Raw genomic sequence first — 20,424 nt, forward strand, 5'->3', positions numbered from 1 at the left:
CCCGCGCGGGGGCGCCTCAGCGTCCGCACGGCCCCAGGGGTCCCGGGAAGGAGCGGATCCCTCACCGCTCCTCCGGTCCAGAGCCGGTCGGACTACAGCTCCCAGGATGCTTCGGGTGGCCGGACTACACTTCCCGGGATGCTCCACGATGCGCGGGGCGGAAGGAGCTGGACCAAAGCGGGAGCGGGGGGCGGGGCCGTGGAAGCGCGGGAAGTCCAGATCGCAGACAGGCTGACGGGCAACTATGAGCCTGGACAGAGAGCTCCGACGTGAGTCCCCAAGCCGAACGCCTGAGCGCGGTCCCGGGAGCGGTCTGGCCGGTGCGGGTAGAGGGCCTCAGCTTCCCGGCCTTGTTCTTTCTCTGCAGAGTTGAGCAAGGCCAAAGCCAAGGCCCAGAGCAGCGGACAGCTTAGGGAGGAAGCCGCGCTCTGTCACCAGCTGGGGGAGCTGCTGGCCAGCCATGGTGCGTGCCTCCCGCGGATCCCAGGGATGGGGACGTCCTCGGCCGGGGCCGGGCGGGAGCGGGGCGCGACCCCCGCCACCGACTGCCCTGCCTTGCTGAAGCCCTGCCGCCCTCCCGCCCGCCAGGCCGCTACCTCGAGGCCCTGAGGGAGCATCAGCAGGAGCTGCGGCTGCTGGAGAGCGCAGACGATACCCTGGGCTGCGCCGTGGCCCACCGGAAGATCGGGGAGCGGCTGGCGGAGATGGAGGACTACTCGGCTGCCCTGCAGGTGGGCGGCACACCTAGCACCCACACTGGCCGGATCCAGGCGTCCTGGGCCTGTCCTTCCTGGGGGTCCCTTTCTGAGAACTGAGGCATAGTCTCCACTGCTCCGGCCTCTGGCCAGAGGGGGACCATGCTTTGTGCAACTAGGCCCTCACCTTCAGGGGGTGGTGGCCTGGGCCTGGGTGGGGCTGTAGTAACCCAGCTTTCATATTGTCCCCTCCTGTCCTGACAAGTGTCCATTGGGTTATGGAGCTGGTGTCCCCACAGGCAGCCCTTGGCATACAGGAGATGCTGTGGGTGGAGTGGGTGTTCTGGGAAGCAGGGACTCTCCTCCGCAAGGATAGGGAGCCCCTGGAATGTGGGGTTTGCTGGAGGCAAGAGTTGGCTCACAGCCACTTAACCCCCTCTGCGCACCAGCACCAGCACCAGTACCTAGAGCTGGCCCGTTGCCTGTCCAATCACACCGAGTTGCAAAGGGCCTGGGCTACCATTGGCCGCACCCACCTGGACGTATATTACCACTGCCAATCCCAGGAGGCCTTGCTGCAGGCGCAGGCTGCCTTTGAGAAGAGCTTGGCTATTGTGGACGAGAAGCTGCAGAGTGAGTGCCCTGGGGTGTGGCCCTCCCCACTCTCTGTGTCCAGAGCTGTGAGCCCAGGAAACTGCAGCCCCACCGCCTGTGTGGCTGGCTCCGCCTGTGTGGGCGGGTCGGGATCTGTTCTTATTAGCTCCCTCAAGAGGAGACACACCACCCACACTCCTGGCACCTTCAGTGCTGGCAGTCAGCGGTCTGCTCTTTGTCCTTCCACACTGTCTGCAGAGTGACTGCTGTGACCCCCAAGAGAGGCAGGAAGAGGGGTGGAAAACAGGGCTCAAAGCTGGGGACCCTAACTGGGGTCAAGGCCCTGAGTGTCTAGAGGTCATCTTCCAGGGACGTTGTCTAAGCGAGAGCTGAGTGAGATGAGGGCCCGGCTCTACCTCAACCTGGGCCTCACCTTCGAGAGCCTACAGCAGGCGGCCCTGTGCAACGACTACTTCAAGAAGAGCATCTTTCTCGCTGAGTAAGCCTGCCCTGCTCAGCCCGGGAGGGAGCGGAGACCCCTGTTCCAGGAGGAAGCAGCTGTGGGGTGGGCAGCCTGGCCTGTCTGCCTCCTTTGGGGGGGAGGGGCCGGCAGGCGGCTGGGCCCAGGGTGCAGCGCCCGGAGCACTTGTCACCACCTGCAGGCAGAACCACCTGTATGAGGACCTGTTCCGCGCCCGCTACAACTTGGGCGCCATCCGCTGGCGCCACGGGCAGCACTCCCAGGCTATGCGCTGCCTAGAAGGGGCCCGGGAGTGCGCACGTGCCATGAAGAAGGGGCTCATGGAGAGCGAGTGCTGCCTGCTCATCTCACAGGTGCCCTCTCAGTGGCGTGGGCTCAGCTGTGGGCAGGCTGGGGCCCTGGGGCTACACCCTCACCTCCCTCACCCCCAGGTCCTCCAAGATCTGGGCGATTTTCTGGCTGCCAAAAGAGCACTGAAGAAGGCCTACAGGTTGGGCTCCCAGAAACCTTTGCAGAAGGCAGCTGTTTGCCGGGCCCTCAAGCACGGTGAGCCCGGACAGCACCCTGGGGGTTGGGGCTCTCCTCCCTCAGCAGAGGGGACTGGGCGTGTGTCCTTGAGGAGGTGGCAGCTCCCCACCTCCTGTTGGGAGGAGAGTCCTGCTTTCCTGAGTCTTCAGCACAGTGTTGGAGAAGCCCCGAAGGGGGTCAGGAGCCTGGCTGGGCATTTCCAGTGAACCAGAATCTTTGGCAAACTGGAGACAAAAGTTGTCCCCACCTAGAATGGGTGCAGCATGTGGCCTGGAGTGCTGGTGGGTGGCGTCAGCAGTGGCAGGCAGTGGTCTGCCTTTGACTCAAGCCAGTAATGCTCTGAGGTGTCATCTATTTGTTTTAATTCTTGTAATAAACCCCATGAGGCCGATTCTCCGACTAACCTGCCTTAGGGGCGGGTGAGCGGAGGCCAGGCAGGGCAGTTGGCCCACCGAAGGGCACACAGCTAACGGGCGGCAGAGCTGGGCCGGACCCTGCGATGTGCCACTCCTCACACGAGGCTCTTCCCGGCAGTGCTGGCGGCGATCCAGCTGCAGCAGCGCCTGGAGGAGTCTGAGCACAGTGACCCTCGGGGCTCCATGGCCCTCTGTGAGCAGCTGGGGGACTTGTTCTCCAAGGCAGGCGACTTCCCCAAGGCAGCTGAGGCCTACCAGAAGCAGGTGCACACCCGGGCGGGTGGGAAAGAAGGGACCGCAATGCTCTGGGCTCTCAAGTTGTGCAGTGGTCCTGGCCTCCCTGTCTCGTCCCCAGCTGGATTTTGCGGAGCAGCTAGGCAGGCCAGGGCCCGAGCTGGCTGTCATCCACGTGTCCCTGGCTGCCACTTTGGGAGACATGAAGGACCACCGCCAGGCCGTGCGCCACTATGAAGAGGAGCTGAGGCTGCGGGACGGCAATGCCCTGGAGGTGAGTGGTGACGGCACACACAGGTCTCTGCGCCTGTCCTCACAGCTCAGCCTCAGAACCACCACTCCCAGGGGTGGACAGGGAACAGCCATCACCGAGCTCATTCTTCCTCTCACACCAGGAAGCCAAGACCTGGCTGAACATTGCACTGTCCCGTGAGGAGGCTGGTGACACCTATGAGGAGCTGGCACCATGCTTCCAGAAGGCTCTCTGCTGTGCCCAGCAGGCTCAGCAGCTCCGGCTGCAGGTGCACCCCTAACCCTTGTGCTCTCCCCCCACCGCATACCGTGTCTCCCCATCTGGGGTGGCCAGTGCCCTCGTGGCCGTTACTGGGTGTGCTCTGCTCCTCAGAGGCAAGTCCTGCAGCACTTCCACACGGTGCAGCTCAGGCTGCAGCCCCAGGAGGCCCCGGGCACTGAAGCCAGACTACAGGAGCTGAGTGCGGACCAGAGTGAGGAAGAGGAGGAAGAAGATGGGGAGGGTGACGAAGACAGCAGCACCCTGGAGGTCAGCGAGCTGGAGCTCTCAGACAGCGGTGAGGCCCAAGTGTCACTGACAGCCCTAGGGTCCCCTCCCCAACACCTGCTCAAGCTGGGTCCTGGGCTGCAGCTGCTGAGGGTGGTGCCTTCATGGGCCTGCTCCCAGGTTTGTGACAGAAGACAGCTTCATGCAAGGGGGGTGACCAGTGCCAATGAGGAGGACACAGGGGCATAGAAGCCTCGGGCTGCCCTGGATCCTTCCCAGAAGGGCTGGTAGGTGTCCCGGGGAGGGAGGACAGGGTCAGACCTGCAGAACTTGCACCCTGCGGGCACGGGCAGGTGAGAGGGTGTGGAGCTCAGCACTTCCTGAGACCCTGAGAGCCGGCGTACGTTCCCCCGCCAGCATGGTCAGCGTTGTGGCAGGTGGACATGAGGGACAGTGTGGGATGGGTGTGGGCTGCAGCTGTCGCCAGGTGTTGCGGGGCAGGGAGGGAGGGCTGGGGCCAGGAGTGCAGTTTTAAGCTTGAGGGGCCTTCAGAAGCTCTTGGCAATTGTCCAGGGGCCACAAGGAGGTTTGGGCCTGGCCAAAGGGGGTCAGGCTGGATGTCCCTGGCGGGTAAGCGCAGGGAGCCACGGGCAGGGTGCAGAGAGGGGACCAAAGAAAACTTTAGGCCAGTGCTGTTCAGTAGATGGTCACAGTACGGAAAGGCTCTAGAAGGGGCCGGAGGCACAGGGGGAGAGTCGGGAGCAGGGTGGAGGGTGAGGCCGGGCAGGGAGCTGGGGGAGGGGCCGCAGTGGGCAGGCAGAGGGCTCCCAGGCTCGAGGGCAAGGTGTTCTTAACATGGGTGTGACCTGTCCCAACAAGGACATTTCTCAGCAGAGCAAGGACACTGTCCACCCAGTGGGACCTGGGTGTGGGACATCAGGCCCGTGTGCCATGGGCAGGGGCTAGGTGGGAGGGGCTGGACTCACCTGGGGTGCTGGCTCTGCTCTGTCACAGAGAGCGAGGCCGACGGACAGTCCCAGCAGCTAGAGGAGGACGAGGAGCTGCGGGGCTGCCTGGGCCGGCAGCAGGCAAACAAGGTGAGGACTGTGGGTGGGTGTCCCCTCTGGCACTCACTGGCGTGGCCTGGTCCTGTGCCCATGCCCCTGTTCTGCGGTGACTGTGCCCACAGTGGAACCGGCGCAACGATGTAGGGGAGACCCTGCTGCACCGAGCCTGTATTGAGGGCCAGCTGCGCCGTGTCCAGGACCTCGTGAGGCAGGTGGGCCTGCGCCGTGTCCCTTCACTCCCGTGAGAGAGGGCGTCACGGGCTCTCGGAGGGGGTGCACATCCTGTCCCAGGAGGGTGGGAAGGGGCACCATGCTGCTGGCCCTGCACCGTCCCTGTAGGGCCCTGCCAGGGACTCTGCCTCGTGGTGAAACCCTTCCTGTCCTCCTTGGTTGCAGGGCCACCCACTGAACCCACGAGATTACTGTGGTTGGACACCCTTGCACGAGGCCTGCAACTATGGGCATCTGGGTGAGCCCTGGCCTGGGGGTTGTGCCACAGGGCGGGTCCAAGAAGGCTTCCGGGAACCAGCTCACGTCCCCCATCTCACAGACATCGTCCGCTTTCTGCTGGACCATGGGGCTGCGGTGGATGACCCAGGTGGCCAGGGCTGCGAGGGCATCACTCCCCTGCACGATGCTCTCAACTGCGGCCACTTCGAGGTGGCTGAGCTGCTCATTGAACGGGGGGCGTCGGTCACCCTCCGAACCAGGAAGGTAAGTGGGGTAAGGGCCAGGTGGGCTTGGCCATGGTTGGTGGGTCTGTTCCCGTCAGCCTTGCTTAGGTGGGTGCCACACAGGGCCACAGCCCACTGGAGACGCTACAGCAGTGGGTGAAGCTGTACCACAGAGACCTGGACAGCGAGACAAGAGAGAAGGCCAGCGCGATGGAGAGGCTGCTCCGGGCCGCCTCCTCCGGCCAAGGCAAGGAGGGGCCTCCTGCCCCTGAAGACACTGCTCCCTAGCCTGAGAGTCCCCTGGGCCCCTCGGGCCTTTGCACACGGGTGGCAGGAATGTGTCGGGCCCGCCTCACGGCAGACCCCGTCTCCCCACAGCCCCCCACAGCCCCCTGGCTTCCCGGTCCCTCCCAAGTGACCATCTGTTTGACCCTGAGACCTCTCCTTCCTCGACACCCTGCCGAGGACCCCCAGAGGCCCCTCAGGCCAGCGCCAGAGTCTCGGGGGCGCAGGCAGTGCTGGCCACGGCAAGGCCTCGGAGGAGCAGGCACCAGCTGGGCAGCAGCAGCAGCTCGGAGGGTGAGGACAGCACGGGCCCACCCAGGCCAACGCAGAAGAGGCCTCGGTACACAGCCCCAGTGCAGCGAGTCAGGGCCCAGGTGCCTGGCCGTGTCAGCACCAGGGAGGTGGTGACAGCGGGCTGGACGGCCAGTCGAGGAGTGGGCAGTGCCCAGAGCTGCTGCCTGGGGCCTGACCCACCTCGGGGCCCAGAGGAGGCCCCCATCCCACCGTCGGCACTCATTCCTGAGGAGGAGTGCCTGGCAGGGGCCTGGTTGGAGGATGACTTGCTTACCCGTGGCCACCAGGGCGGAGGGTACAGGACCAGGCACAGTGCCTCGGTGTCAAGCAGCGACAAGAGCCCTGTCAGGCCTCGGGCCCAGGCCAGGCAGAGCCGGCTGCACCACTTCAGCAGTCGGAGTGCGGGGGTCAGAGCAAATGGAGACTGCGACGTGGCCACAGAGCCCCCACGGAGCCCTGATATGCCCGGCAGCGACACCCCCGCAGCAGGCCGTCCCTCGGTGGGTGTGCAGGCCTGGAGCAGAACCAGCCCTTGCAGAGGTGGCTGAAGGTGGGCAGAGAGCTGTGTTTTGTGACTCAGCCATCTCTCCCTGCCCCTTTCTACCAGGGACCAGTCCTGCCCCCTGCCATCCGGGTTCGAGTTCGAGTACAAGATAACCTTTTCCTCATCCCTGTCCCACATAGGTAGGGTGCTCCCTGTCCTTTCCCAGCCCCGGCTCCATGTGCCCCTGTGGGTTCTGCCAGGAGTGGGAACCTAGAGCCCTGGGCTGTGCAAGTCAGGCAGGGCAGTAGCTAGGTCAGGCCGCTCTACACAAGCACAGCTCGGGCCCCAGAGGGTCAGGTGAGGGCCTGCGGCCCTGGGAACAGCCTGGGAGCAGGGGGTGGGCTGGGTTGCAGGCATCCTGAGCAGGTCAGTCGGGGAGGAACAGACAGATGAGGAAGCTTTCACACAAGAACACAAATGGTGGGACCTGGGGGCCTTTCCTTGCCCTGTGCGGGGACCTGGCCAGGTCCCCAGGGTCCAGTGCACCCTCTGTCCCCACAGCAAGGAGGCCCACTCCGTGGCCTGGCTAGCTGACCAGGCTGCCCAGCGCTACTACCAGGCCTGTGGGCTGCTGCCGAGGCTCACCCTGCGGAAGGAGGGGGCCCTGCTGGCCCCGCAGGACCCCATTCCCGACGTGCTGCAGAGCAATGAGGAAGTGAGTGGTGGGAACCAGGGCCCTGAGCATGGGACGCCCCTGGGGGTCGGTGTCCCCAGGGCTACCGACCAGATGGTGCTTTCCAGGTCTTGGCTGAAGTGACCTCGTGGGACCTCCCCCCGCTGACAGATCGCTACCGCAGGGCCTGCCAGAGCCTGGAGCAAAGTAAGGGCCTAGCAGGCCCACAGTGACCTGGGTAGAGGGGCTGGGCACCTGGGCTACCGCTGTGACTGGTAATCCCAGATCTCTGGGTCCCTACCTCACCTGTCCTCGGGGTCTCCTTCCCAACCATCGCTCCCACAAGTGAGCAGCATGTGGTGAAAGTGGCTCCACGTGGAGATGAGACCTCGTAGAGACCCCAGAGCCACCAGCCTGAGATGTGGGGTGGCTGGTGGAGGTTAGGGCTCCACTGGGGAAGGTCTGATGGGGCAGATACAGGGCAGCACCACTCACCGGCCTGCACTGGGGCCCACAGGCTTGGAAAAGGTGGGCTGGGAAGTGAGGGGGGCTGCCTTGCAGATAGGTGGGCTCCGGCCCGGTGACACCTCGGCCCCTCACAGGGGAGCACGAGCAGGTGCTACAAGCCGTGGAGTGCCAGGGCTTGGGGCCCTCGTTCCGAGCCTGCTGCCTGGCCCTGCGCCAGGCCCAGCTCACCCCCTTGCTGCGGGCCCTCAAGCTGCACTCGGCCCTCCGGGAGCTGCGCCTGTCAGGAAATCGGCTGGGGGACGGCTGTGCCACCGAGCTGCTGGCTGCCCTGAGCACTGTGCCTGGCCTGACCGTCCTCGACCTCTCTTCCAACCACCTGGGCCCTGAGGGCCTGTGGCAGCTTGCCACAGGCCTCCTGGGACAGGCTGCCTTGCAGGTAAAGGCATGGGGAGCAGCAGATCAGTGACAGGGCAACGTCAGGACACTGTACTTGGCCAGGCTGCAGTGGGAGGGTGCAGCTGGGGGTGCTGTGCTGGCTGAGGCCCAGAGCTGGGACAGCAAGGACAACAGGTGCTCTGGGGCCTGTGTCTTCCTCAGAACTTGGAGGAGCTGGACTTAAGCATGAACCCGCTTGGGAATGGCTGTGGCCAGGCCCTGGCCTCTGTCCTGCAGGCCTGCCCTGTGCTCAGCACTCTGCACCTCCAGGCCTGTGGCTTTGGTCCTGGTTTCCTCTCGAGCCACCAGGCAGCCCTGGGCCGCGCCTTCCAAGGTGAGCTGACTGCGTATCTACTCCCTGGCCCCGGGGATCCAGCTGCAGTCAGAAAGGTGTATCCAGGGACTGTGCCTTGAGCCAGAGGGGCCCTGGGGCATTGGCTGGGCTTCTGGACACATGTAGGTAGACAGATATGGGTGTCTGACCTGCTGGACTCAGGGGCGTCTGGTACTTGCCCAGTTGGGGCCGTACCACTGGGCAGAGCCCCAGTCCTAGCAATCTCACTGGCTCTGTCCCATGGGCCTGTGATCATTCCACTGCAGGCCCAGTAGGGCCACGTAGAGCCATGGCCCCAGTACTGAGACTGGGGACTTTCTGCCTCTGTGGTGGGCTCACAGATGGGGCTCAGGGCTCTGAGAGTACTCCCTGACCCCACCACACCACTTTCCGCCCAGGGCCTGTCTCGGGCAGTCTGGGCATCCTGTTGTGGGTTAGGGCAGGCTGAGGCCAGAAATGGTGGGGAGATGCTGGGTTCCTGGGCTCTGGAGGCTGTCTCATGCTCTCCCCAGCCAAGTGTCCCTGGGTGGGAGCAGCCTGTTCCCTTGCAGAGTCTCAGGGCGCAGGACCCTGCAGCTCAGCTGGGGTGGTGGCTATGTGGCACTGACGGAGGTTCTGGCCCCCGGTTCAGATGCCAAGCACCTGAAGACGCTGTCCCTGTCCTACAATGTCCTCGGCACTGCTGCCCTGGCCCAGACCCTGCAAAGCCTGCCTGCCCAGACCCTCCTGCGCCTGGAGATCAGCTCTGTGGTGGCCGGCAAGAGCGATGCCAGCTTCATGGAGCCCGTGGTCAGATACCTGACCAAGGTACATAGATGGGGACAAAAGCCAACTCACAGGAACCTTGGGCTGCCCAGGCCAAAGGTTCTATAGCTGAAGCCTGAGGCTGGGAAGAGTGTTGCAGATTCCGAGGAAGAACTGTCATGGGGAAACTGCCCACCTCAGGCTGTGAATTCCAGCAGGAAGGACACTGGGGACCCAGGTGCCCTCACTTGCCCCAAGTGAGGCAGGTCCCAAGAAACACATGAGGCCTCCCAGTCATCTCCTGGGGGCCCTTCCCACTGAAGCTAGGTCCCCACGACTCTCACATCACAATATGTCAGGTATGGCCTTCACCTGGAAGGACAGACATTTCTTTTTTACCTGCAAACTGAAGAGATGCTGCTTCCTTCTGTTGCCCCCTCACCCCCAAGAAAGAGGAAAGGTGTCTGGCCAGCACCGTAGGTGGGGAGGGCAAGCGCCCGCTCACTGCAGCCTGCCTTGGGCCTCCACTTTCTAGGAAGGCTGTGCTCTGGTGCACTTGAACCTGTCTGCAAACCACCTGGGCAACAAGGCAGTGAGAGAACTGAGCAGGTAACACTGTCCTGTCCACGTCCTAAAGGGGGTTCTCATATCAGTGCCCCTCAGCCTAGGGTTTGGGGTGCTAGGTCAGGCGGGGAAAGGGAACAGGTAGTGGTGCCAGCTCTCTCATGAGTGTGCCCCAAGCCTGGCTATTTCGACCTTGGCCCCTGGCAGTGCCCTGACGACACCCTGGGGGAACACCTGTGCCCAGGCCAGGCCAGGGGGCAGGACCTACTGGGCCCAGCTGTTGGCCCCCAGAATTGTGGGTTTGTCTGGAGCAGCTTTCCCCAGTGTTGGGGGCCTCCCTCCCTGGAAGCTGACCCTTTTACTTCTTCCATCACCCCAGATGTCTCCCTTTGTGCCCCTCACTTGTTTCGCTGGACCTGTCTGCCAATCCTGAGGTCGGCTGTGCTGGCCTGGAGGAGCTCCTGTCTGCCCTCCAGGAGCGGCCCCAAGACCTGAGCTTCCTGGGCCTGGCAGGTGAGCTCTGAGTATGGTGGCTGTCCTGCCACACCAGGGATGGTGACACAGCTTCAGGGACCTGCCTGGGGCCCAGGTGCCTCCTCATGGTGGGCAGGACATGGGGGGCTGAGGCCTCCCCATGCTGTCTCAGGGCCCCCTGAGGCTGACAGTGCAGGACAGGTGATTGGAAAGGGGTGTGAGCCCAGCTCCTAAAATAAGGAGGGGCAGGAGAAGCATGGGGTCTCTGCTGGGGGGTGTGGGGTCCCCTCCCAAGGGAACTACCAAATTCCCATTGTCAAGAGGAGGGAGGGAGCTCAAGGTAACAAGTGGTGAAAGCTGCCACTGAAGGACCTTCCCAGTTTTTGGCAGGAACTGACACACCACCTTCCCAGCCTGGGGCCTGACTCAGATTGTTCCCAGTGTGGGCACACACAAGCAAAGTACCTTGCTGGGGCATCTCTGTCACCCAGGGCAGGCCACCCAGTAGCCAAACACATCCAGCTGGAGCCTGGGCAGGACAAGGGCTGGAGATGGGGTATACACGAGGAGCCCCTGGGTTCTTCCTCCCCAGGAAGGCAGCCCTAAAAGCAGGCCTCTGCACCCTCCCAGGGTGCTGTGGCCTCCGAGGACCAAGCCCCATGCGCCTGCAAATCCCCCGCAGCCCTACTGTGCCTACTTGAGATGGAAGGACCTGGGCGATGGCGGAGGCACAGCTGTGAACGCAGCGTTTATTCCAGCCCAGCGTTTATTCCAGCCCGTCTCCCTCTAACTTGATCACTGACGGCGAAAGGGGCCCAAGCGGCCCCCTGGGAGATCGCACCCCTTCCCAGAATGTTCCCCACTCCGGTCTCTGCGGGTGGCCCATCTCCGGCGCACCTGGGCCGCTCGGTGTGCCGGCTGGAGCAGCTCCCTAAGGCCTCCCCTGCCTCCCCTCTGCAGGCTGTGCCGTCCAGGGTCCCCTGGGCCCGGGTCTCTGGGACCAGATCGCCGCGCGGCTGCAGGAGCTGCAATTGTGCAGCAGGTGGCTGTCCTCCGAGGACCGGGCCGCCCTGCGCCAGCTGCTGCCCGGACCCGGCTCCCGCACGCTGGACCGAGGCACCAAGCTCTTCTTCCGGTGCCTCTGACGGCTGGCGCCGCCCTGTACCTTCCGTGTTCCCAATAAAGATTGTTGCTGCTGTCGCTTCACCCCGGCTATTCCAGCGAGGTGGGCGGGAGACGCGATCGGTCGGCTTTGCTGCCGGAAAACCGCGGCAGAGTCGAGGGCGGATGTGGCCAATGAGAGGCTTGGTGGGCGACTGCAGAGGGCGCGGCCCGGCTACTCTTCCCGCGTGAGTGCGGGCTACGGGACGCTCACCAGTCTGAGCGCTGGCTACCCGGGCCGCTGCGTCGGGGGCGGAGCTGGCCTGGTCTCGCGCAGGCGCAGACGTGAGGGTTGAGTGTCGATGGTAGGGAGCCGCGCCGGCGCAGACGTGAAGGATCGCCGAGTGGTCGATCCGCATCGACCCCTCCCCGACGCCATCTCTCTGACCAAGCGCATCCTGCCCAGGTACTGTGAACTGGGAGACGGGCGACTAAGGGTCGGCTGACCTGATGGGGACAGGCAGCTTGGGCCTCCGCCCGCGGGCGCCGCCACCCCGTGGAGGATACCGTTCCTTGTGCCCTGGTCCCTCATCTTGGGGTGTGCTTTCCCGGTGCCCGGGATTGGCGTCTCTCAGTCCGGCAGTGGTGGGTAGCAGCCCCAAGGTACGTTGCCACGGCGCCCAGCTGAGCCCCCTTCTGACCGGGCCCGGGCCCCGAGTGTGGCCCCGCTCTGGGCGCCTCCTTGCTGGCCTGGACCCAGTGGACTCGTTGCTGGCCTATACCTGATGTCACCTACATCATGGGCATTCCCTGGAAATTCGCTTTTCTGTCTCAGGTCCGGTTTGGGAGGTTCAGCCGCGTACTCGCTTGTGGCCAGTGGGCATCGGTTTGCGTGGCTGAAGGGAATGCGGTTGTCACACCGACTGGGCGCCCCCTCCCTCGGCCTCCGGGAAGGTCGCTCCATAATCTGCGTGCCCTCACCCAGTGGGCTCTGGTCACTGCACCTGCCTTCTCAGTCCTGGCCCTTGCTTCTCTGGGACGTGCCGCTCAGCTTGAATGACGCTGCGTTCTCCATCCCTCACCCTACCTGTCCTCTGCCCAGCCCCTGCAGCTGGGTGGCCCAGGGCTCCTTTTTCTCTTCGTGTACCCCTAACTGTCCCCTGTGGGACAACATCAGCTTAACACTGATCTCCCCCTCCCTCAGCACTGGTCTTGGGCGTCTCATGGAGCCTCGAGTCTAACACATCCGAACCAGGGTTCACTTAACTACCCACCTGCCTGCCTGCAAACCTGCTCCTCTTTCCACTTCCTCTGCCTCAGCTCACCTCACTGTCATTGTGCCATTAGGCCAAAACCAAGGATGTCATACTTGGCTCCTTTACGCCCCTTTCCAAACCCTTCAGAGGTGCATACTTGAGAGATGGAAAGACTGGTCCACCTCCAGAACATTTCTGGAACTATCCCCAGCTACTGCATCTGCTTCCTGACTGGCCAGGACCTTCCCAGGGGCCTCCTGCCTCCCCTCCTTCTCCAACCCACTGCCTACCCAGAGCCCCCAGAGCTTGTCTTGGACCCTCCAGGGGCTCCCACTGAGTCAGCACAAAACCCACACCCAGACTCCTAACCTGTGAGTGCTGTGCATGGTGGCCCTGCCTCCTCTCCATCCCACTGTCCCCTCCTGAGATGCTCTTCACTCAGAAAGCCCTCCAACCCTTGTTTGCTCTCCCACATCAGTCCCTATACGAAGGCCTCCTGTCACCTGTGCTGCTTCTGCCCAAACACTCCTCTGAGTCCTCAGGTCATCTGTCTTCCCCTAGTTGAGGGGCTCTGAGCAGCCTGCCTTTCCCCGCACCATGACAGCTCCCCTTAGACGCTTCCCCCTGACAGTGTCCAGGGCAGGGCTGGCGGCCGCGCACAGCATTCACTGTCCTGTGTGTCCATTGCTGTGTCTCATCTGTCTCTGCTGGTGGTGGGGAAGGTCTTAATGAGGAGTCAGGGGCCCCCTCTGAGTTGGTGCTGGTTCTGTTCCGCAGGTGTCTGCTGTGGCCACCTGAACTTACAGGATGTTTCACGGGATCCCAGCCACCCCAGGTGTGGGAGGTGAGTGTGGCCTGAGCTGTGCCCAGGGACGGTACATGCCCAGGCTTGAAAGCACCTGCTTCGGAGGCTGACGGGAGCTGTGGCCAAGTGTTGTAAGGGGTGTCTATGTGTCCCCCCCAATAACAGCCGCAGGGGCCAGTGCATTTTATCAGTGGGGCCCAGAGACGCCCTCCAGGCAGGGTCAGCTGGGCACAGAGATGACAGCTTTAATGTGGCTGGGACTACAGCAGGTTCTGGGCATCCCAGAGTCACCTGGCCAGGGGAGAGATCATGGTGCACATGACAAACATTTGTGCCCCATCATGTCACTGTGAGCAGGGTATGGTTGGCCTGCTATAGGGCTAGGGAGCCGAACGAAGAGCAGTAGTGGAAGGGGGGACCAGGCCCCAAGTCTCCCGACCAGCTGACAGCATTCCGTGCCCTGGCAGACTCTGCAACAGAGCCCAGGGGTGGTAGTGAGGGGCTGGGGTGGATGGACGGGCTTGCCAGCTCCGCGCCTGCTCTGTTGCAGCCCCTGGAAACAAGCCGGAATTGTACGAGGTGAGTGGCGGGCACCTGCCTGGAGGGCGCTCACCAACAGCACACACTCAGGTGAGCGGCCACCCTGTGCCCACACTGCCCCTCTCTCTGGCAGGAAGTGAAGCTGTACAAGAACGCACGGGAGCGGGAGAAGTGAGTCTGGTGCCCCGGCTGCCGCCCCAGGCCCACACCAAGGGTCTGAGGGATGTGGGGTCAGGCTGGGCCACATGCAGGGTTATGGCACAGCTGTGCCCTGGGTTCTTGGGGCCTTGGTGGCCACCTGATGGACACACCCTTCTCAGGTACGACAACATGGCAGAGCTGTTTGCAGTTGTGAAGACCATGCAGGCCCTGGAGAAGGCGTACATCAAAGATTGTGTCACCCCCAACGAGTGAGAGTCACTTCTGGATCCTCCGAGAGCCGCCTGGCTCTGGCAGCTTGCTCCTACCCTCCAGGGCCTGGGTGCTCAGCAGGAATGAGAGGGGGTCTGGCGGGGGCTCTGCCACCTAGTCAAGCTGGGCAGCCACCCCTGAGTACTGGCAGCCTGGGCACCTGCACAGCCAGGAAGTCCTGGCTTTTCTTAGTGTCCACAGGGAGAGGTGCATCTACCACCCTGGTCGCCAGCCTGCTCCCCGGGGTGCAGGTGTCCTCGTCAGTTCAAGAGCCTCAAGACACGAGAGGAGAATTGGGAGGGAAGGCTGTGATGTGCTGCCGGCCGGGCCTGGCACGGCAGGGTCTGGAGCCTTTGTTCAGAGGACCAGCTCGGCCCAGGAGGGCAGTCGGAGGGCGCTGCTGGGCCTCTGTCTGGCGCTGGGCCTGGGGCCAAACTGCCCGGTGCAGGCCTGGCACCCTGGGGCAGTCATCCAGAGCTGTTTTCCTGTGGGCACCCGAGTGAGCCGAGCTGAGTCCAAGGCAGGCCCTCTCCCTAGGTACACCGCAGCCTGCTCCCGCCTCCTGGTTCAGTACAAAGCTGCCTTCCGGCAGGTCCAGGGCTCCGAGATAAGCTCCATTGACGAATTCTGCCGCAAGTTCCGTGTGCGTGTCCTGGGGGGTGGGAGGGAAGCTGCTGCTGAAAGGGGCCCAGCCAACACCCCTGTGCCCCCTCAGCTGGACTGTCCTCTGGCCATGGAGAGGATCAAGGAGGACAGGCCCATCACCATCAAGGACGACAAGGGCAACCTCAACCGCTGCATTGCCGACGTGGTCTCGGTGAGCTTGCTGTGGTCTCAGAGACGGGGGTCCTGGGGCTTCCCAGCTGCACAGCGCTGACCCCCCCGCCCCCCGCCTGTGCAGCAGGGGGCCTGTAGCTCCGAGCAAGAGGGGTGGGCAGGCCCCTCCTCTGGGCACGGTCCAGGAAGCCCCTGAGTCTACCTGCCAGCCTGAGACCCCCATGGGATAGCCCAGAGTCATGGAACAGAACTACCAGAGGAGTCTAGTGACCAGGAGGTAGAAGCTAAGAAGGGAAAGGCCAGGTTCGCACGGCCAGATGGGGGCTGGGCAGGGCCTCCCACCCTTGGCCCTGGAGTAGGACGGTCTTCCTCATGCACACACCTGCCCCCAGCTCTTCATCACAGTGATGGACAAGCTGCGCCTGGAGATCCGCGCCATGGACGAGGTGCGTGGAGCTCCCGGGCCAGCGGTGAGGGTGGGGAGCCAGGGAGGGGCCTCACCATGTTGGCTTTGCAGATCCAGCCTGACCTGCGAGAGCTGATGGAGACGATGCACCGCATGAGCCACCTGCCACCCGACTTCGAGGGCCGCCAGACAGTCAGCCAGTGGTAAGTCTCGGACCCTTCCTGGGAGCCCTGGGGGCCCCTCCGAGCAGCCCCCCAGCCCCGCGCTCCCACCCCGCAGGCTGCAGACCCTGAGCGGCATGTCGGCGTCCGACGAGCTGGACGACTCCCAAGTGCGCCAGATGCTGTTTGACCTGGAGTCGGCCTACAATGCCTTCAACCGCTTCCTGCACGCCTGAGTCCGGGGCCCCCACCCTCTGCAGGGCAGGGGCCTCTCACCTCCCAGGACGGCCTGCATCCCTTGGACCCCTGGACTTTCCACAGCAGCCCTCTGTCCATGGCTCTCAACCCGAGAGTCCCCTCCCCATAATAAACATGTTTCTGACCTTCCTGTTGCTGTGGGCATCCCGCCCCCAGCGCCTGCTTTGCATCTTTGTGGGGACCCTGGAGCCCTGGTGATGCTGCCTGGATGGGGGAGGGGCAGTCGGGCCTGCACCTGGTCCAGGCGGCCCAAGCAGACAGCGACAAAACACGTGGCCAGGGCTCTGGGGTCCAGGATGTGTGTAACCTTGAGCACCTGTGGCATTGAATGAGAGACAAGCCAGAGTTTAATCATAGCATTTTCTCCTTAATGGTGTTTCTTTATATCTATGGCGGCTAGAGGCAGTGAAAGCAGGGACCTCACTGGTGTTTTACACAGCAAAGCAGAGACAGGGTGATTGTGGGGGGGGCGGGGCTCAGAGCCAGGGCCCGGGGGCAGGGTTGTGCTGAGTGGTGTGCCCCTGCTTGCTGCTTGCTGGGAGAGCCCAGTCCAAGGCGGCACCACGGTGTGGGGTCAGCAACGGTGCAGGAGTCCTGTGGAGGGAGGGACGCCTGCAGGGCGCAGCGCTATTGGGGTGGGGGGAGTGGCCAGAGCCCAGTTTGCACAGGGTGAATCGGACCTGTGTCTGACGGGGGGAGCTGTTGGATGTGCGGCTGGACGTCAGAGGCCGACACAGTGATCTGAATGGACAGCGGGCTTCTCCCCTAACAGCCTGTCTCATACTCCATTTCAAACTGGCCCTTTTTTATAAGGAGAAGGAAAGTGCAGGTAAGGGGATTGGAATTCAGGGAACAAGTTGATTAGATAACAGCTGCAGCGTTCTTTCATCTGTGTCCTGGGCTGTTTGGAACTGCTCTGCCTGGTTTCCAGAGTTGTAACTGCAACCTCTGGAATGCGAGCCACTTAAGAGACAAAGCTTGTCTCTGGTAGCAAGTGCTGCTTCTGCTTCATCCCTTGCCCCCAAAGCATGGTCAGTGTCCATGACTGGTAATACTCCTCACAGAGGGGGGCAACCTAAGCCAGACACAATCACTTGGGAGGCCATCATGGAAGGACTTGGGGGGCTGCGACAAAGAGGGAGTGATGGACAACCCCCCAACCTCCACCCCCACCCCCGCTATTCTGACGTAGCCTGAATCCCCATTTCTGTCTGGGAGAAGTGCTTCCTGGCTCTAATCCACTTAACCAAAAAACCTATAATGGGGAAGGTGGTGCAGCCCTGTGCTGGAACAGTCAGGGTCCCCAGGGTGATCAAGTCTAAGAATGAATATGTTAAATCCTGTGAAACCAGCTTTGTTTAGAATGCTCTCATTTAAATGATAAGGGTCCAAGCAAGAAGTTTGTTTCTCAAAGTTTTACGGCTCTTTAGCTATCTGACCCTGAGAATAAGCCCTCATAGTTCTTTGAATGATATCTGTTTGATCCCTACCTGTGTTCTAGTGCAAACGAACCCAATAAAAGCCCCTTGAGGAAGGGGCTCTTGGCCCTTCCCCTTTGAGGGATCGGACACCTCTCCGCCCTAAAGAGATATGGTCTTGGTAGTTTCCCTTTCATCTGCGGTGGACGGGGCAGGAGTGGGGGACCTTGCAGGCAAAGTTGCCCCCACACTGGGCAGTCATCTTCATCTGTGTCCTGGGCGGTGGGCAGCACCCCCTGGAGCCCAGTGCCTCCGATTCCATCCCGAACTGCTTGCCGTCCTCCTGAGGCACAAAGGTGGGGCTGCTTGTGGTCTCCTGGAGTCCGGGTGGGTCGCACCCTCAGTTCCCCAAACACTAGCTTTTTGCCTGCATTGATTATCAAGCTTCTTAGTGATCACCTGAACAATAATTTTCCAACTCTGGAGTTGCCCATCATTCCCCACTGTTAGTTTAAACCATCTCATTTTTATGAGATCACTTTCACGTGGAAACAGTCATTTTGCTGCTGAGCACATATTAGACAATCTGGTAGGGGGCTTAGAAATACATTTCATCAGCCCCAGGCTGGTGTGGCTCAGTGGATTGAGCACGGGCCTGTGAAGCAGGAGGTTGCTGGTTCAATTCCCAGTCAGGGCACATGCCTGGTTGTGGGCCAGGTCCCCAGTGGGGGACACATGAGAGGCAACCACACATCGATGTTTTTCTCCCTCTCTCCTTCCTGTCCCCTCTCTCTAAAAACAAATATTTTTTAAAAATACACTTCATTGCAGATGCACATAAGGGGGCATGTAGGCAGCAACAAGCTGATAAAGCACAAAAACAGTTCTTTGCACAATTGACAAAAGTTGCACTGTCTCCAGCTGGGGCTACATTGGTGACTTTTTGTGTGTTTGTGCCTTACTCCCCTAGTCCTTGCATGCCGGGGTCCAGCCTCGGCAGGGCTCAGGGTCCCCGAAGGATGGACGGCGCAGGCGGAGGAAGAGTCAGATGCCCGATTGGATGCCAGAGAACAGCCAGCCTCTGTGGGTCTGAGTGGACTCATAGAGTTTGATTTAGGTTTTATTTTTATAGAGATCGTTATATAACATTAAAGCAACAGGTGCATAGCATGATCAGTTAAGCAGAAAAAACAATACAGAGATAACCAGGAAAAGTACAAGAATTTCCATAGTTTCAGTTATGTTAAACAAAAGTTGTTTTGACCAGGAGAGCCATTAATCAGACAATTTGAAATAGCTCTATGTACAGAGTTTGAATGTCTTATTGTTTATTAAAGGTCTTAGAATTTAACATGGGGCAAAAAGGTACACTAGACCGAGCAGAGGTTAGGAAATTCATTATAAGCCTTTGTGATGTCTAACTTAGCAATCTATCTTTCTGTCCAAAATGTTTCTCTATGTACCATGGACTCTGACTCTTTGGTAATTGTGCTTAGTTTATAGTATCTAACAAGCTTCTCCTGTTTCTTTGCCTGCTAAATTCTAATTAATATATATTCCTGTTCAAGGTAAAGGAGGGGCTGTTACTCCAACTTTTAGACATTCAGGGGCTATTTCATTAGAGGGAACTTTGTTCTCTAGTCAAGGAATTATTTTGTATAACTTCATTGGAATTATGAGAATCAATGAACCTGAAATACAGGTGTCTAACAATCCCACCACCTTTTGGTCACCACAACAGACTTGTAAGGAGAGACAGACAGACAGCCTTGCAGATGCATCTCAACCGTCCCGGCCTTGCCAGGGGACGGTTGCTGGCCGGCTCCCGACACCTGCATTAGTTACTTTTAGGCAACATTTTCCTGTCCTTCAGAGTTACCACAGGTCCCCAATTATAAGTATCAGAGTAAGTTGTTTTGTTGTTGATACACTGAAACAAAGTATAACTTCAGAGGCTTTCCAGGGGAGTACAAACACCTATAAGACATGTAGTGGAAGTTGTTCGACATAAGTTCCTCCTGCAAGACAAAAGTCAGATGTGTTCAGAGCGTTTTTGTTAAATATACCTAAATATTTTCATCTCATTTGAAAGGAACAAGTTCTCTGTAATATGGGGTTAAACAAAAAGTAGTGAATATGGTTGTTTTTAGACGGGATGGGAGGGAAAGAAACATCAATGTGTGTCTGCCTCTTGTGCACCCCCTACTGGGGACCCAGGTGTCCCCTGACTGGGAATCGAACCAGTGACCCTTTGGTTTGCAGGCTGGCATTCAGGGCACTGAGCCACCCCAGCCAGGGCTTAGTCACTCTCTTCCTCCAGCAATCCCAGTGCCCTCATCAGTGCACTCAGTTCAGCTTTCTGGGCAGAAGCTCCGGGCACCAAGGCCAAGGCCTCTGCTTCTCCAAGAGTCACAACGGCACACCCGGCCTCTGCTCCCCTTGTCTGTACAACTGCTTCTGTCTGCATGGAGAGTCCAGGCTGCCTCTCCTACAGGACGGTCCCGTACATCAGTTCTGCTAGAAGGCGCTTCGCAGTCAGCACGATCACACATCAGTGCAGCTGAGTCAGGCTCCGGGAGAAGAGAGGTGGGATCTACCCTGCAGTTTTGTTGTTGTTGTTTTAAAGATTTTATTTATCTTTAGAGGGGAAGGGAAAGAGAGAGGGAGAGAAATATCAGTGTGTGGTTGCCTCTCATGAGTCCCCTGCTGGGAACTGGCGTGCAGCCCAGGCATGTGCCCCGACTCGGAATTGAACGGCAAATGCTTGGTTTGCAGGCCCGTGCTCAATCCACGGAGCCACACCAGCCAGGGCTGACTTAGTTTTGAGGGAGACATTGAAATTGTCCAGAAAGAGGGTTTGGTGCCTGCCCCTTCTCCCAGCAGTGAGCCTCATATTTCCTTGCTGTTCCAGGAGGCTCAGCAGTTGCTGGGGCATGTAACTGGCATAGGCCCATCCCAAGGAAAACTTCTCAGCTCCCCGCAAGAGCTCACAGTCGGCGGTTACGGCCCTCAAGGAGCCTGGCCATGCCTGGATAGTGTGATCTCGTTTCCTGGACAGATATGCGATGGGTTGCGAAATGTGGCTGAGCGTGTGGGTGGAGACACCTG

The 20,424-nt window shown here is 60.7% G+C and overlaps 2 protein-coding genes across 4 annotated transcripts; both read left to right on the forward strand.

The window, feature by feature from the left end:
- Window positions 1-194: 194 nt before the first annotated feature.
- TONSL (tonsoku like, DNA repair protein) lies at window positions 195-11,570 on the forward strand. Of its 2 annotated transcripts, XM_053660982.1 has the most exons (26): window positions 195-269; window positions 368-463; window positions 589-731; window positions 1,145-1,328; window positions 1,659-1,788; window positions 1,952-2,123; window positions 2,202-2,316; window positions 2,833-2,978; window positions 3,070-3,222; window positions 3,344-3,469; window positions 3,574-3,757; window positions 4,702-4,784; window positions 4,877-4,966; window positions 5,151-5,223; window positions 5,305-5,468; window positions 5,552-5,675; window positions 5,807-6,507; window positions 6,615-6,691; window positions 7,053-7,206; window positions 7,293-7,371; window positions 7,767-8,068; window positions 8,230-8,401; window positions 9,033-9,208; window positions 9,681-9,754; window positions 10,089-10,222; window positions 11,144-11,570. In XM_053660982.1, exons 1-26 carry the CDS (start codon window positions 245-247, stop codon window positions 11,326-11,328), a joined length of 4,062 nt encoding a protein of 1,353 aa, XP_053516957.1. In that variant the 5' UTR covers window positions 195-244; the 3' UTR covers window positions 11,329-11,570. The 2 variants fall into 2 exon arrangements, with proteins under 2 accessions (XP_053516957.1, XP_053516958.1); XM_053660983.1 differs by lacking the exons at window positions 7,767-8,068; window positions 11,144-11,570 and having other exon boundaries at window positions 10,089-10,217.
- Window positions 11,571-11,652: 82 nt separating this feature from the next.
- Window positions 11,653-16,028, forward strand: VPS28 (VPS28 subunit of ESCRT-I). Of its 2 annotated transcripts, none has more exons than XM_037166589.2 (10): window positions 11,653-11,750; window positions 13,318-13,384; window positions 13,896-13,924; window positions 14,019-14,056; window positions 14,206-14,295; window positions 14,834-14,939; window positions 15,012-15,113; window positions 15,466-15,519; window positions 15,591-15,682; window positions 15,759-16,028. In XM_037166589.2, exons 2-10 carry the CDS (start codon window positions 13,348-13,350, stop codon window positions 15,874-15,876), a joined length of 666 nt encoding a protein of 221 aa, XP_037022484.1. In that variant the 5' UTR covers window positions 11,653-11,750; window positions 13,318-13,347; the 3' UTR covers window positions 15,877-16,028. The 2 variants fall into 2 exon arrangements, with proteins under 2 accessions (XP_037022484.1, XP_037022485.1); XM_037166590.2 differs by lacking the exon at window positions 11,653-11,750 and adding an exon at window positions 11,791-11,947.
- Window positions 16,029-20,424: the final 4,396 nt, after the last annotated feature.

Source organism: Artibeus jamaicensis, unplaced genomic scaffold (genome assembly GCF_021234435.1).
Source record: "Artibeus jamaicensis isolate MK-2021 breed Jamaican fruit bat unplaced genomic scaffold, CSHL_Jam_final scaffold_916, whole genome shotgun sequence".
Lineage (NCBI taxonomy): Eukaryota > Metazoa > Chordata > Mammalia > Chiroptera > Phyllostomidae > Artibeus > Artibeus jamaicensis.

Coding starts and splice junctions, on each gene's coding strand:
- VPS28 (XM_037166589.2), top strand. CDS start 13,348: ATGTTTCACGGGATCCCAGCCACCCCAGGTGTGGGAG. Junction 13,925..14,018: donor ACAAGCCGGAATTGTACGAG/GTGAGTGGCGGG, acceptor TCTCTCTGGCAG/GAAGTGAAGCTGTACAAGAA. Junction 15,114..15,465: donor GCATTGCCGACGTGGTCTCG/GTGAGCTTGCTG, acceptor ACCTGCCCCCAG/CTCTTCATCACAGTGATGGA.
- TONSL (XM_053660982.1), top strand. CDS start 245: ATGAGCCTGGACAGAGAGCTCCGAC. Junction 464..588: donor GGAGCTGCTGGCCAGCCATG/GTGCGTGCCTCC, acceptor CCCGCCCGCCAG/GCCGCTACCTCGAGGCCCTG. Junction 4,967..5,150: donor TCCAGGACCTCGTGAGGCAG/GTGGGCCTGCGC, acceptor CCTTGGTTGCAG/GGCCACCCACTGAACCCACG.